This window comes from Vipera ursinii (genome assembly GCF_947247035.1).
Source record: "Vipera ursinii genome assembly, chromosome: Z".
NCBI classification, from domain to species: domain Eukaryota; kingdom Metazoa; phylum Chordata; class Lepidosauria; order Squamata; family Viperidae; genus Vipera; species Vipera ursinii.
In genome coordinates, this window is record NC_139517.1 from 117424967 (window position 1) to 117441751 (window position 16785).

Consider the following 16785-nt stretch of genomic DNA (forward strand, 5'->3'; position numbering starts at 1 on the left):
GGAATGTACATGTGCCTCCTGGCTTCTTCTAGTGAACTATGAGTTTGCAAACAGATATCCTGAATAATGGCAGTTTTCCTGAACACAGTGTGTATTGAGTGCCTTACTTTGAGCTTCTTAGCACTCTCAAGAAAATCTGTGTTGGAGTTAGAAAGCCTTTAAGGAGTCAGCAAAAGGATAAAATGACTTCTTTTCTAAAATGGTTCTGCCAGCACCTCTTAACATGAAAGATGTTTTTCTGAGAGTGCATGGTTGAAACTTAGGAGAAACACCTTTTTAGGAGGTCTCCTCAGCCCCATCCAAAGCGTCTTTTCCACATCAGATTACGATAGCTGTGTGTTGCTGTTTAAAGTTTAGACGTGGTAGATAGAGCATGGTAGAAGATAATTTCTACCTTGGGCATTGAGTGTGTTTGATGGTATAGGTCAGGTGAGCCTATAGTATGAAAACTCAAATATAGTATCTTCCTTCCCCAGAAGCCCTCTGGATGGTACACACCCTTACGCTACCTTGATTTGGTTGTTAGGGTGGCAGAAGAGAGATGTCTTTATCCCACATCCTCTCACTTAACTCAAGTGTGTCACAGAGCCTGGGAGCTCCCAACCTATAGTCAACAGATAAAACTTTCAGTGGCAAAAAATAAAAATAAAAATAGCATTTTGCTCCATTCGCAACAGTATCTGAAAAGAGCCTCGTATAAAATGTTTCAAAGGAGAATTTCAGTCTGAGGCAGATCTCAGAAGATAAGACATTTATGAATAACATAAAGAGACACTACTGCTCAGAGATCTCAAAATGCATTAAACATAGAATATCTGAGCTTCCATAATATGAAATATGTATCAGAACCAATAAAGTTCCGCTTGTCCACAGGAAATAAAGAATAACCTTAGCTCACTGCTAAATAAACATTTATTTTTGTTGCCCAAGTAACAGTCCTTTTGAATAGTGTGTAGAGTTCTTTCCTGGTTCATTTTTACTTTTGGGTTTTCTGGAAATTCCAAATTTAAATTGGAGCTAAAGAAGGTCTCTCCCTTCTATCCATTCTAGTATACTTTCTTCCGTTTATTAGTGATCAGTCTGTGTTTTATAGGAGAACAAAGACCCTTCGTACTCCTCAGTCTTGTTTTAGTTAGATCGAATATAGATTTAGGCTCTGAACTTGTTTGGGAATGGTTACAGCAGGGGGAAATTACATTTTTAATTGATTACCCTGTTTTAATAACAATTGAGCTAATTCTATTGTAGGTTAATAGAGCAGTGGTTCTCAACCTGTGGTCCGCAAACCCCTTGAGGGGGGGGGGGCTTGACGTCTATGAAACCTTGAAAAAATGTTATTATTTAAATCTTGAGTTAGGTCTTGGGGTTTGTGGCCATGCACCATGGCCACAAAAGGTATTTAAAGGGGTCCGTGGTGAAGAAAAGGCTGAGAACCACTTTAATAGAGTATTAAAAGTAATAAATACAAAATACTTTCAACAACATTGTTTGTTTGTTTTTAGCATTGCCTTTAGTCCAGGTAGATGAAAAAGGTGAAAAAGTCAGGCCAAACCAAAATCGCTGCATTGTAATTTTGCGTGAAGTACCGGAATCCACTCCAATTGAAGTAAGTATATAATATAGAGTTTTTAGCTTTATTTTTTAAATTTATATAAATATAGTAAAACACTAATAAGAGAGAAGAGGATACCTGGAGCATTAGTTTCATGACCTGTTCTTGAATACTCTCTATATTCAATTTTAATATGGCTTCAGTTGGGTCTGAATCAGTCATGGTTATAATTCTTAATGACCCCTTCTTCTCTCCAGCCCTGACAAGCTATCATTCCATCCATCCATTTATGTATGTATTTTAGGAGGTTCAAGCACTCTTCAAAGGTGAAAACCTGCCTAAGTTCATCAACTGTGAGTTTGCCTATAACGACAACTGGTTTATTACATTTGAGTCTGAAGCAGATGCACAACAGGTAAGTATTTGTGCCCTTGTGCATATGTTATGTTGAATTATCTATGTCAGAGACTGTATGATTCAAGTTAATCATGGCTCAAGCACTATGATGAGAACACAAAGAAGACTTCAGCTACTAAGTGATCATAACAGACCATTCTCCCATGTTTGGAACAGAATGCTGACTCTGTTATGCAAGTAAGGATTCCATAATTAAATATACTAATTATTCCCCACAGTTAATTTGGTAGTTGGCAAATAATTAAAGGTAGACAGAGCAAATAGTTAAATAAGCAAGTAGCCACAGCCGCAGGGTTGTCATATAATTGGAAGTTGCCTGGTTGGGAAGGGATTCATAATGTTAATAGGTAAGTTCATTGTAAGCATAGCAAGATAGTTTATTCCCCCTTCCCCTCTTATTAGCAGGGTCTTGATTTTGGAAGCCTGGTGAAAAGCTATCAATTTTTTGTATGCTATAAGATGCTAGTAGCATCACTTGGGTTCACGTTCCACTAAAATGAGTTATATAACTTATTCCTGTTGACTTTGGTAAATCTATTCTGTGATTGTCAAGTTTGCCTGGATTTTTCAACTCCCATAACTGCAGAAATTTCCAGTGCTTTCTCTACCTGATTCTTTTCCACAATATGCAGTTAATTACCAGATCAAAATAACACAAAAAATTGATGCATTTTTCAAATATAATATGTTATTTGTAAGTCTGAATTACATATGGGCATTTTTCTTTATATAGAAAGGTATTCATGCTTTTTTTCCCATTAGTTCAATTGCACCATTTCAAATAAGTATATCTTTCTCTTACAGGCTTACAGATACCTTAGAGAAGATGTGAAAACCTTCCAAGGAAAACCAATTAAGGTAAATGTATTATTTTGGAATTTTGAAATTGTAATTGGTATAATTCTTAACAGCACCTTCTAAGAATACAATGTTTTTATCCTTTATAGGCAAGAATAAAAGCAAAAGCAATAGCTATAAATTCATTTTTGCCAAAGAATGGATACAGACCTGTGGACATGAATATCTACACACAACAGCGTTATACAACATCATTTGCATACTTACCTCCAGTATATGGACCCCAACAGCAGTTTCCACTATATAGTTTAATTGCACCACAGGCCTGGTCTACAACACACAGCTATATTGATCCATCATTGGTAAGCACTGGGGAAACATTTGTTTGCTTGTTTGATGTTCATGCTGCTGCAGAATATTTGGGGAAACTGTTCAGGGCGAGAAAACCTACACAACTGTATTTCACAACCATTCTATGTATTATTCCACTGTACCAAAAACTTGTGTATCTATACTTAGATGGAGAGGAGTATCCTAAACTTTCCTGCAGTGATATTCAGTAAAACACAGGGAACTTTTAATAGGGAAAATAAAAATCCCTCTACCTTTGAAACCTGATGGCATTTCCTGAAGTAGCTTATTTTAGAGTTAAGTTTATATTACTTGATCTACTACTATGATTCAAACTCAGAACATTCTGTTTAATAAAGTCTGGGATGGAAAAACAAAATTCAGACAACGTGCTGTGATATAACATGTTTTTTTATATTTTAAAACTTTTGGTGTAAATCTGATTGTTATCTTGTCTTTGATGTGTATTGATTTTTATAAATCCATTATACTAAGTTTACTAAATAAAATCTCGTAGGATGTAAAATTGTACGCTTGAGACATTTTGTCAAGACATTTCTCTTTTGTATGCTTGCATGCGTATTTTCTTCATGTACATTTTTATCCAGAAGAACCATGATTTTAAAAATATAAATGTATTTATATTGCACTGCATTATATTACAAATATATTCTAAAGCTAAGGTTATACAAATATAAATGTAATGAAAATATTAATAAGCACAAGTATGATACTTATAAGGTAAAGTGAACTAATGAAACCATTGTGCTGTTTTCAGAACTTTATGGATATACTGAAAGTTTCAAATCTACACCTGAAATTTTCTGTTCTATAGGTTGCACCATTTCCAAATACTGGATTTATCAATGGATTTACAGCTCCTTCTTTCAAACCAACTGCTGCTCCACTTGCTACTCTCAGGCAGTACACACCAAGAACCAGGCAAGTTCTGTTAATACATTTTTCTCTACCTGGACAATATGCCTGGTGCAAATAAACTCATATATCTCTCAGGGATTTCTGGCATTATTTTATCACAAAATGTCACCATTTCTGTCTCTTGGTCTCTTAAAAAGGCATACACAACAAGAAAGGCAGGTAAAATTGAATAGGGAAATATTTGTGTAGAAGACAAAAGAACCAATGCCAATTGGAAATTGGCTGTAAATGTTTTATAGCGAATTTTGAATTCCATTACAAAATGACCATTGAGTCATAACTGCTGTCTTTGTGCAGAGAAGTAATGCTTCCAAAATAAGCTATGGGCTACAGCCACCACCTACCCTATTCTAAAGATGCCTCTAGGATTTGTGTTTGCCCCAGAGGCATTCTTGGAAATGGAGACTGCGGTTGAGGGTAGTGCCAAATACTGTGATTGATCGACCTTAGACTCTAGTAAAAGTTTGCATGTTGATGCAGTTCTAAACATCTCCTGAAGATGTCCTATGACCGCTCTGAAAGGTTTTTATTTTTCCCTGTCCAGAAATCCCAGCAAATCATATCTACGGCATACAATTCCTACTGTAGACAGAGGGACTGGACTGCTAGAGAGCCCTACAATATTCAATCTTTCTGCTGACCGATTAATCAACGGTGTCAGAAGCCCACAAACCAGGCAGCCAGGACAAAACAGGACACGGATGCAAAGTACTACAAGCTACATAAAGCGAGATGTAGGGAGCGGGCGAGTAGAATCCACGGCTTCAGATTCATCCCCCAGCTTAGGCAGAGGAAGGTGGGTATTGAAATTTAGGGTAAAGCACTAGCCCCTGAGGTTGGGGATGTTGTGTGTTTCCATGTTAGAGATTTCAGAAAGAAGAATTCTACGGGAATAAAACAAGAAAAAAATATCTATGTATTTGATAGTATAATCAGTGGCAAACCGCTAAGGAGATTCTCATGTCACATTAAGCCATGATGAGTTAGTTCTTTCCAGTATATGAGCCAAGCTTTGTTTATAGAGAATAGTTTCAGTGTCCAGCTATAAAGTCAGTCTGTCTGTCTGTCTGTCTGTCTGTCTGTCTATCATGTAAGATAATCTGATTGAGCAGAAACATAACAGTATATGGAAAATAGTTGTGCAGATGTCACTTTTATGTGATAATATTATGCACAATGATATTTTGTGTGTAACTTACAGCTACTTACCAGTAAAACTGATTGCTGTTATATTGAATTGTTTATTCAAGTGGATCTAATTAACACAGCTTGGAAAGTAAATGGTAATGAAATCACTTCCAGAAACTTTGAAAAACAATTTTTTTTTAAAAAAAGGAAAGTTATTTAATGAGCATCATAGTTTGGGTTTTTTAATATTTAAAATAAAACAATGTACATCTAGACTTACAAATTTCTTGCATAAGTAACCTTCAGTGAAAGTTATAACATTTCTAGATTCAGGTTATTGGACGTTTCTGATATTCCAGAATGCTAGCTAGCTAGAGTGCTAAAAATAAGTGGAAAGCATAGGTTGGGTAGTAAGGCCATTCAGACATGTATAACTCTTCCTGTTGGAAATTCGGTACAGTATACAAAGTCCTCCATTTTTTACTTCTGTCCAAACTTTTTCACATAATGAACCTTTGAGGTAGGTTACACTAGGCTGAATAATAGTGATTTGCCCAGGATTGTTCCTCACATACGTTATAAGAAAAGTCTTGAGCTTTCCTCTTTGACCTAATTGAAAGTTCTGACAGCTACACCCCAAAGGTTTTCTTGGTGTAACAGTACAATCACATTTAAAATGATACCTTAAGAATGAATAAATTGCTAACAATGATGACTTCTGTCCTTCCAGAAAAAACTCTTACGGCTATCGAAAAAAGAGAGATGACAAGTTCATGGTGAGTATGCAATGTCTAGATATTCAGTTGAGACTAGAAGATTCTTGACTAATACAGTAGCACAGCCTTGATGAGGAATGATTTGACATGATGTTAAATGGTGATTTAAGCAGTAAAAATACCTATTCTAAATTATCCCAAATTGTCATGAGGTGACTCATATTTGCATTAGATTTTCAAGTTGTTAAAGCAATTTTACAAAGTATCTCCCTTCCTGGTCCAGCTCTGTTTGAATTCATTTTTTGTCCAGAAGCTAATTGGTTCTACAAACATAGGAGAAAATTTTCCCATAACAAAATAATTCTCAGTTTAGTCACCATGGTTTCCCACAAACTCCTTGATGTTTTAGCTGATTCTGTTCTTATTTTTCTCCTTATCTATAATTTCCATCTTTTTTTCGTTTAAGTGAATCTTGTTTTAAAATTTGAATCTCCCTATTTTTTTCACAAAACAGAGATAGGCTCACATTACTGGTCATATTAGTAAGAAGAAGAAACAATTCTCCCATTTAAAATATTACAGTGGATATTGTTTTCAGCTTCTTGTAGAAAGCCAACTAGAATCATAATTAAAGGAAGCTGAATGCTGGATGGCTGTGTTTTCAATGACTAATTGAAACTTAAAAAAAAGATTAAACCTAATATAGGCTAATATAAAATAAGAAACAAGAAATCAATGAGAAAGAAAGTACAAGAAAACAAAAGTTGATTTGTGTGTGTGTGTGTGTGTGTGTGTGTGTGTGTGTGTGTGTGTGAAATGCTTGTTAACTATTTTTAGATTACCTTGCTAGGCCCCAAACATGGGACAAATCTTTATTTCCTGTGTCAGCCTAACCTGAAGGCCATCGACAGGCAGTAGTCACACCGCTGAGAGCTCATATTTGTGTAAATTTTAAATTGCTAACAAAGAATTAAGGGAGACTGATATGCATTTCAAACTTATTAGTTTTCATCAGTCAGCCATACCCTTCTGAGATTCGAACCTGGGCTGATTGCACATTAGGCAGTTGTTTGTGCAATATATGGATCTTTGGTTATTCGGGGGTTTTCCCGCGTAGAACTAAAGGTGTAGGCGCAACGTTTCGACGGAATCCCATCCGTCATCATCAGGCTGGTGGCAGACGAGGCCCAACCACCAAGAATGATACCAGACCCAAACTCATGATAACATCACATGACATCACCACCACACAACCATTCAAAAAGCAAATCCGAACCCACAATGATAACGAGGCACAACCACAAAACAGAAACCTAACTACAGCTGCAACATCAGCCACTTTAAACCCCTCCAAACCGCACAATAAGCAAACTGACACCCACTATAAAAACATGGCACCACCACAAACACGAAGCCGAACAAAAGCAGCACAACTCACCAGCTCAGGTCTGGGGCTGGCAGCTGAGACCAACCCATCCACTCAGAACACCCCCCCACCCAATCAGAACACCCCCACCATTCAAAACACACTCCCACCCAATCAGAACACACTTGGTCCCCCACCCAATCAGAGCACACCTCCACCCACAGAACACACCCCCTCTGGCAGTTTAAAAAAGAGGAACAAACAGCCACATGCTTCTCCCAGAAGAAGGAAGCTAAAGCCACCAGCCTGATGATGACGGATGGGATTCCGTCGAAACGTTGCGCCTACACCTTTAGTTCTACGCGGGAAAAAACCCGAATAACCAAAGATCCACATACAAACACCCGCGAAAACCTCAGAACACACACACACACACACACACACACACACACACACACACACACACATATATATAACAAATATATATATAAAGAGGTAGCTTCTGATATTCTTCACAGCAGCTATAAGTACAGTGACATTTTAATCTCTAAAGTTACATCATAATCTTCTTTCTCTAATATATCCTAATAATCAAAGCCATAAATCTCAAGTTCATTTTTTTTTTCATTTTTTCAGAAAAGCTCTCTAAGAGCTTTATCTACCAATAAATGTAGTGTCTTTTCTGTAATCAAAGAAGTTAATTTATCCATTTCTGTAAGATGTGTCAATTTCACCAAACATTCCTCCATAGTGAAGTGTTGAATCTTTCCTTCTCTCTGGATGACTGTTTTTCATGCTTAAAACTGTCAAGTTGTGCTCAGAGAATCTGCACCAACTCCTTAAAGTAAGAGCTGATTTTTTTTAATTCACCTGGGTTTCTTGAAATGAGATGATGGTGAAAGGACTTTCTTTGTTGCATTACTTTTCCTTTGGGATAGCCTCCCTTGGAGAATCACTCCCCTTCCACCATTCCTGCCTTCAAGACAACCTTAAAAATATGGCTGTTCCCTTAGGATTTAGTTATGTTACTTACTGTTTAGATTGGGGTGATATGGAAGACTGTTTTCCTCACGGTCTCCTCAGGGTGATGGTTTTTCTTTATAGCATGTTAATTCCTCTCTTCTTAATTTTTGTTAAAAATTATTTTTATGTTAGACAGTCTAGAAATTAATTAATGGATGGATAAAGGGATAGATGGCAATATTAATCCACTACTCATGCACAGTGCTTATAATGCATTGTATTTCTTTCTAATTTATGAATGATAAATTTAAATCTGTATCACCTACTCAGGCATAGCCTATTGGCAGGAAAGAAATCTATTTAATAAATAGAAAGTCAACTGACGTATCTACTTTATGACTGCTTGAGTGTAAGGTATGCAGTTATGTTCCTTTAGATTTTGATTGGTTTTTACAAGTTTGGGTCCTTTTCCTTGAGAGCTGCTGTTGTCTTGCTTTCTAATCCTACAATTTCTCTTACAGAGAGGACAAATGCAGTCTCCACCCCCTACAAAACCGCCATCTCCGAGTTTTGAGCTGGGCTTGTCCAGTTTCCCTCCCTTGCCTGGAGCTGCTGGCAATCTAAAGACTGAAGACTTGTTTGAAAACCGGTTGTCAAATGTGATTGTGTCGTCAAAAGAAAAAGTAAAAATCCATAGACGTTGGGCAAGGGTGCATTTGGGGACACACTCTGATGTTCACTCTGAGAATCATGATTCTTTAATGGTACTTGTGATTGCTTTGAGAAAAGAAACTCAGGAAACACCCAACTTATAAAGTATTGCTTTCTCCAGCAGGCTATTTTCTATAGTGTTGTTGTACTTGATAGTAGCCTTGCCAATATTGTTCTGCTTGAAGTCCTACTCAGAATGGTATGTAATGGGATACATAATGTTCAGCCTGGAAAATGGTCACACTTCAAACACTTGATGGAAATGCTTACTGTTACATGTGTTGCTAAACCCCTCAGATACCGAACTGTATAGCATCAAATATTAACTCTTACTGTTTATTTCTTGTGATGGACAGTTTTTTAAATAGGTCTACATTTGGACAAGATCAAAGCAATATATCATATTCAGCATTGACTTTGATGCATATTGACATTATTTTAAAAAGTCATCTAGCACTAGTGCCATGCTTAGTTTCTGAGGCAAACGTAACTTAATCTTTTTTAAGATTTTAGTAATCCACAACAGGGATTGGACAGGGGTGCTGCTGGTAGTCCTTGACTTACAAACACAATTCAGCCTAAGCAAGGCAGTTGTTAAGAGAGTTTTGCCCAATTTTACGACCTTTTTTGCCAAAATTGTTGAGTGAATCACTGCAGTTGTTAAGAAAATCATATGTAATTAAATAAATCTGGCTTCCCCCATTGACTTTGCTTGTTGGAAGCCGGCTAGGAAGGTTAAAAATGGCAGCAACCATAATAAATACATACATGCCAGTTGCCTAGCACCCAGATTTTGATCATGGGATGCTGCAATGGTCATAAATCATTTTTCAAGTGCTGTTATAACTTCAGATGATCACTAAATGAAACATTTTAAGTCAGGGACTATCTGCACTATATTTGTTCCAACTCTGCCTCTGATGACAGTGGGTTAGTTATAGATAGAATTTATTGAACTGAAATGTAGTTTAAATGACTTGAATTTTGTTTTTCTCAGGGCATCAGTGTAGGTACAAACACAGTACCAGCTGGAATTCCTCGTGAGCCTTCTTTGCCAGTTTCCTCTGCTCTGCCAGGGACATCTGAAACATCTCCTTCCCCATCCCAAGCTCCTGAGTAAGGATCTCATAATACAAAGCTTTGAACACTGTTTTCAACCAACATTTTCCATCATCGAAAGGCTATATATTATTCTGTCAACAGCATTTTGAACCATTTAATAAATAACAGTGCTTGTGTAATAGCAGCATAGAATTTTTGTATGAATTATGCAAAAGCACATACTTATGGCTTGATTGTCAGTTTTGAAAAAAAAATTACCCATATGTCTTCAAGATAAACAGTATCTTACAATAAAGATATGTTTTCTCCCATAGTAGTGATCTGCTACTATGTATGTTCTGAAGGAGCTGGCAGATGTTATCTCAGAACCGTTGCATCACATCTTTCACAAATCCTGGAGCATCGGGGAAGTACCTGAGGATTAGAAAAGGGCTGATGTGGTTCCCATCTTCAAGAAGGGAGGGGAAAAACGGATCCAGGAAACTAATCAGACCAATCAGTTTAACATCAATACCTGGGAATATCCTAGAAAAGATAATCAAAAAACAGATCTGCAAATAACTTGAAGCAAGCAATGTTATAACTAGTAGCCAGCATGGGTTGTTAAACACAGATCATGCCAAACCAACCTTATTTCACTTTTTGATAAAGTAACTAAACCAGTGAAATGCTGTCGATGTAGTATACTTAGATTTAAGTAAGGCATTTGATAAAGTAGACCACAATCTACTCCTTGGTAAACTAGAAAAAAGATGGAATAGACAACATTACCACCAGATGGATCTGTAGCTGGCTGGCAAACCGTACTCAATGAGTAGTCCTTAATGGTACTACATCTACATGGAGGGAAGTAAGCAGTGGGGTACTACAAGGTTCCATCTTAGGCCCAGTACTCTTCAATATCTTCATCAATGACTTAGGTGAGGGAATTGAAGGGGAACTCATCAAATTTTCAGATGACACCAAACTGGTAAGAATAACCAACACCCCAGAAGACAAATTCAGGATCCAAAAAGAGCTTGACAAACTTGGACAATGGGCCCTACCCAACAAAATGAGTTTCAATGTGGAGAAAAGCAAAGTTTTACATTTAGGCAAAAAAATCAAAGGTACAAATACAGATTGGGCAAAATGGCTTAAAATCAGTAACTGTGAGAGGGACCTTGGAGTCCTAGTAGACAATTACTTAACCATGAGCCAGCAGTGTGCAGCAGCAGCCAAAAAAGCTAATACAATCCTGGGTTGTATAAACGGTCATAGAATCAAGATCATGCGAAGTATTAACACTCTATAAAACCCTAGTAAGACCACACCTGGAATACTGCAGCCAATTTTGGTCACCATATCAGAAAAAAGATGTTGAGAGTTTGGAAAAAAATTCTGAGAAGAACAACTAAGATGATTAAAGGCCTTGAGACAAACATAAAGAACGGCTGCAGGACTTGGGTTTGGCTAGTCTAAAGAAAAGAAGAAATAGGGGAGACATGATAGTAGTATTCCAGTATTTGAGGGGCTGCCACAAAGAAGAGGGGGTCACGTTATTCACCAAAGCACCAGAGGGCAGGACAAGAAACAATGGTTGGAAACTGATCAATGAGGGAAGCAACCTGGAATTAAGGAGAAACTTCCTAACAGTGAAGACAATTAGCTAGTGGAATATCTTGCCCCAAGAAATTGTGGGCGCTCAAATCACTGGAGATTTTTAAGAGGCTAGGCAGTCACTTTTTTGAGATGGTATAGTCTTCCTGCTTGAGCAGGGGGCTGGACTAGAAGACCTCTAAAGTCCCTTCCAGATTCTATTCCATTCCACTCCTATTCATGTCACTAGGCAGAAGATAGAATTGAGGTATTTTCATTATACTCACATGTTCCTTTCTATTATTTTGCAGTGATCCCAAAGCTGTGGACAAGCAGAAAGAAACTCAAAGTACTCAAAGACTTTGTTGCATTGTTTCTACTGCTTCTAAATCAGTACAAGTCAATGGTGATCATCTAGCAGTAAGTGCATTTTGATTTTTATAAGAAGTTGAGAAGCTTTTGGCTTTTATATTTTCATTTTTATTTATATTAGAAGAGAGATTTGTTGCCATAAAATACATCACGCTGAACCATAATGGGATCCATTTTGTTTTGGCTTATGCAAATCCGGCTCTCCGGTACTTTTCAAAGAAGTCATCGTGTTTTCAAAGTTCTCTCTAACCTCAGAATTCCAGTTGTCTTAGAGATGGCAGACATAGAAATCTTAAAATTATGACATGCTGAATCAAAAGGTTACAATTAAACACTAGCACCAAAGTAGTCAGAATGTGGTTTATGGATAGTAAAACCACTTTGTCAAAAACAGATATGTTAATATCTATCTTACATGCTGAGAATCAAGAATTAAACCATAATGAACCATTGTTTGTTATGCAAATTCAGCCTTTTAATTTAAAAGCACTGGATTATGGTTCACTCTGTTGTTTGAATGAAGCCAGGTTGAGGTTTATTTATCAACCATGACATAATGCTGCAGTACATGCCGCTTCATGTCTGATCATGACTGTTTCAGCCATCCTCCTGATAGTTTGCTCTTATAGGTAGTCCTCGATTTACATCCATTCATTTGAAGTTGCAGTGACCAATCCCCAAAGTTATGGCCGTTTCAATACCCCCATTGTCACATGATCAGAATTCAGGGACTTAGCAGTACACCTGCACTTAAACCTGCTTCGATTACCTCTACCTACCTATCTCCCTCCATCTGTGCCTTTTTGGCACCCAGCACTGCACATTTCCTGCTGTCCTAGTTGACCTTTGCCATCCTCTTGCTTCCACTGCTCACCAAGCACGCCTAGCCTGGCCCTTTGCAAGGCAACTACTGGCTGCACGAGGCTTTCTTTCTTGCTTGTGACCAATGGTTTCCTCACAAGACCTGGAGAAGATGGCATCAAACTGCCGACATTTGCCTTAGGAAGAGCTAAGACATACCTCATCAGCCGTGGGAACAGGAAGATGGCAAAAATTAGCTGGGATGGCAGAGCACATGGTGATAATGGCCTCAGAGTGCAGGGGGGCAAGGCTGAGGTTTTGTGCTCTGCTGCTGGGGCTGGGCTTCGCATTGTTTTGTGGCTCAGGAACTGCTTTCAGGCCTAAAACCACAGCATCCTAAGGAGCCATTTTGTTGTACACTGCTGGGCCGAGCTGAGGCTTCTAGAGTTGACTGCAGTCTCACACTGTAGTTCAGGATCTTCCTATAGACCCAGAACTGCAGTCGGCCAAGAAGCTCTTGAACTGAAGTATGGCAAGCAGCCCCAGAGCCACACGATTCGTAAGGTGCAGGGTGACCAAAAACAAGGATTTCTATCACTCTGAAAATATTATGCTCCGATGGCCATCAGCGGTTCAAGATTCCAGTGCATGGTTGGATGTCTTACTCTACTTATGTTTCAATTCTTCAGAACAACAAAATTTCTTAAGGAGTAACTCTTCATGCTGGAGAATCACAAATCTAAGCAAGACCTTCACCTTATTTTGTGCAAAATTAATATTTCTGATGATGATGAGACTGTTCAGTTTTATTCAATTTTATTTGTGTGTGTGTGTGTGTGTGTGTGTGTGTGTGTGTGTGTTTAATAAAGCAGGAACGGCGGAAACCTAGTTACGCAGAAATCTGCCAGAGGATAAGTAAGGATCCAGCTCCGTTGCAGTCCCCAAAAGAACAGAAGCCAAACACAGTTGGTTGTGGGAAAGAGAAAGAGGAAAGGAAACCCGCTGAAACACTAGAAAGAAGCAAAGAATTGAAGTCTAAAGACCAGTGGAGACCCTCAGGACGCAGGTCTCCTCTTCCTCCAGCCGTTGGGAAACGCCTGACTAAAGAACAGAGCACTCCTCCCAGATCTCCTCAGTGAAACTAACACTTAGGATGAATTTCAAGAAGTTTTCACTATGAAGCTACCCCATGTTGACACTCAAAGAGTACAAAGGAGTTGCTGGTTAACAGCTTGCAGGGGGTTATGAAGTATATGAAAAGCTTGCTAGGTTTTTTTCATTGTTGTTTGTTGTTATCGTTTATTTCTTGTAAAATAGATTTTTCTTTTTCCCTTCTCTTTTTCTTACATCCTTATCATCAAATTCCCCTTGAGTAAAAAAAAAAACAGTCAACTCTGTCGGGGTTTATTTAAACTTTATGTTAGGTTGGTGCTGAACTTAAGACAATGCCTAAAATCTTTTTTTTTCAATTAGATGGAAGATGCGGTAATCTGAAATCCATTTTTTATGAAAGCCTCCATGTGGCGCTATGAATACAAGCTTATTCTAATGAGTTTTTTTTTCTAATTTACTAGACAGAACTGTGCTGCTGTATTTCTTTAAATGGTTTATGAGTAGGAATCTTCAACAAAAAAAATCCTGAAGACTAATAAAGCAGCTAATACATAAGGTGTAAAGCAGAACAGATAGATGTTTGTTTGTTTGTTTTTGGTTTTTTGTTAAAATTCCAGTTGCTGTAGCAAATCAGCAAACAGGTTATACTTTTTTTTTTAAGTTTAAAAAATAAAACTGGTTCTAGTATTTTTGTTCTTGGCCAATGGAGAACTTCATAAAGATCAAATGTGAATGTTCTCTAAATTATTTGTATTGATAGTCTGCAAGCAAGTAACCAGTTTCTCAGTCCAAGCTGAAATGGTACCATGAATTTCAGGAAAAGGGAAAAAAGCACATTATGAATTAAATAAATGTACCCTTGTGTATGGCAGATGCAAGCTAATGGCAGTTTTTCACAAGATAGCAGCACAATAGCACTCTTGTGATGAAGATTTCTTTTTTTTTCCCTGCTCTTAACTGAGGAAGCTAATTTTGAACCCTTTTCTGGTTGAACCCCTTCTCTGTAAGTTTTCAAAACTATGTTCCAAATGCTCTTTGAAAGAGTTCATATCTTAATCAGCCTGAGTGCTGACACCTTCCGTAACTACCAACATTGGCATATGGATTTTTCTTTCTTCTTTTTAGTCCACGAACTGATGGTGTTTTTGTATGTGTGTGCATGTATGCGGAAGAAAGACATTGTTGCCCTGTATCCTGCCTGGGGTGAGATTTATCACACTTACTTTAGAAGCAACATGCTTCCTGAAGGATAAGGCTGCACATAAATTAATAAATTTCTAATAAAGTTGCTGATAACTATTTTTGTTTTAAATACCTAAAGTTTTTCCTTTCAGTGTTTAAGCAGCAGATGGTTCAGATCAAAAGGTGTTCCTGCTAAGTACAGTTTATCCCACCTACACACACACATACACACACACACACACACCAAAAGATTTATTTAAACAACTGATTTTTTTAAAAAAAGAACTATTTCCATCCAATCTTTAAAGACTTGAATTTTATTTAAACTTGAAAATGACTTTGCCTTAACTTTTGTATAAGACAGCTTAGAATTATTGAAGTCTGACCCTCCTAAGGGTTAGCACGGGGTGGCATATACCGAATTACTCAGTTACAGTATATATGTATTGTCACTGGTCTTACTGGGTAAACATACTCTAGTACAGGTTGTGGTGGCAGTTTTTGTAATATACCTTAAAAGATCTTAAGCAGTTGATCTTTTTTCAAAATGTTGAGAAATCTGTAAATGGAAATAGTCAATACTGTATTAAAATGTGCACTTGGAAGTATGTGCTTTTGCTTGTACAGGTGTAAATAATCAGAACATATAAAAAGGTACCATTAAAAAACTGATAAAAATTATTGATATATTATAAATGTTGCTGTTGAACTGGATGTAGATAACGTAAGTGTTGTGGTTTGAATATTACTTTAATTTGATTTTTCCTTGTTTCTTTTCTTTACTCTGATATGTTGAGCTAAGAGTGCCTCTTCACTGCTAAGGGGAATGGAAGGAAGTCTGTCTTTAAAAGTCCTGACATTGTAAATACTTTCTGGAAATTTTGCATTTCATTCATATGGAACACAGGTGTGCAGTATAAATGTCAATTCCTAGGAGCTGAAATTTGTAGCATTATTTTAATGAATTAGAAAAAACAACAACATTGCCACCAGTAGCTCCCACCCCAAGTATACTCAACCAATCATAATCCAACATGTTAGTAAAACTGGGTTTAAATTTACGCATAACTACTTAAAAAGCAAACAAATTAAAATCATAGGCAGTTGATCTCCTAACATAAGTTGCTGCTATTTATAATTATCCTTATCAAAATAAAAACAAACAAACCATCTTGCTCCTTGCACTGCAGACTTTAAAATGGCAAGTTGAGTCTTGTTTGTTATTTCCTGAGAAAACACACAAGCAGAGAGTCAAAATCACCTTACTTAACTGGTTTAACATTGATCCTTCCCCCCCCCCACCCATGAGCAGTGAAAGGGGCAGTGAGACAGAAAGTATGATTTAGGCCGGCTATGAGTTGTCTTTGCCTGCCTGCTGAAAGCATGAATAAAACAGCTGCAAACAAAGGTGGACAGGACAAGCATAGAGCTAATCATCGGAGCTAGCTTGATAGAATAACTTTTGCAGGTCAGTAGATAGTCTGTATTTTTAATGAATTTGCTGCTGCTCTTTATACTAGGCTAATACACTGTAATTCTCACTCAAACAGTCTGTGACAAAAGTTTGAAACTTTACTGCGATGGCTTATTTTTTTCTTTAAAAGAAAGTGTCATGCCAAATAATTTCTCCAGTAATTTTTAATATTCTCATATTCAAACAGTTCAGGACTATTTTACAACACAAGCTATTTATGTTTAGCTATTCAGATCTGCCTTTTTTAAAAAAAAGTCTTTTT

General features: G+C 37.3%; 1 protein-coding gene across 11 annotated transcripts in view; it reads left to right on the forward strand.

Moving 5' to 3' along the window:
- Window positions 1–15166, forward strand: part of LARP4B (La ribonucleoprotein 4B) — a 54251-nt gene extending 39085 nt beyond the window's left edge. For 8 of the 11 annotated variants that reach the window (XM_083377880.1, XM_083377889.1, XM_083377887.1 and 5 more), the window contains 11 exons: window positions 1503–1606; window positions 1857–1967; window positions 2774–2827; window positions 2917–3129; window positions 3954–4060; window positions 4602–4853; window positions 5916–5961; window positions 8752–8913; window positions 9939–10057; window positions 11893–12001; window positions 13624–15166. In XM_083377880.1, coding sequence (XP_083234006.1) covers window positions 1503–1606; window positions 1857–1967; window positions 2774–2827; window positions 2917–3129; window positions 3954–4060; window positions 4602–4853; window positions 5916–5961; window positions 8752–8913; window positions 9939–10057; window positions 11893–12001; window positions 13624–13893 — 1547 coding nt within the window. In that variant the 3' untranslated portion in view covers window positions 13894–15166. The remainder of the gene's footprint in view (window positions 1–1502; window positions 1607–1856; window positions 1968–2773; window positions 2828–2916; window positions 3130–3953; window positions 4061–4601; window positions 4854–5915; window positions 5962–8751; window positions 8914–9938; window positions 10058–11892; window positions 12002–13623) is intronic. The other 3 variants (XM_083377888.1, XM_083377890.1, XM_083377881.1) reach the window with 3 other exon arrangements.
- Window positions 15167–16785: the final 1619 nt, after the last annotated feature.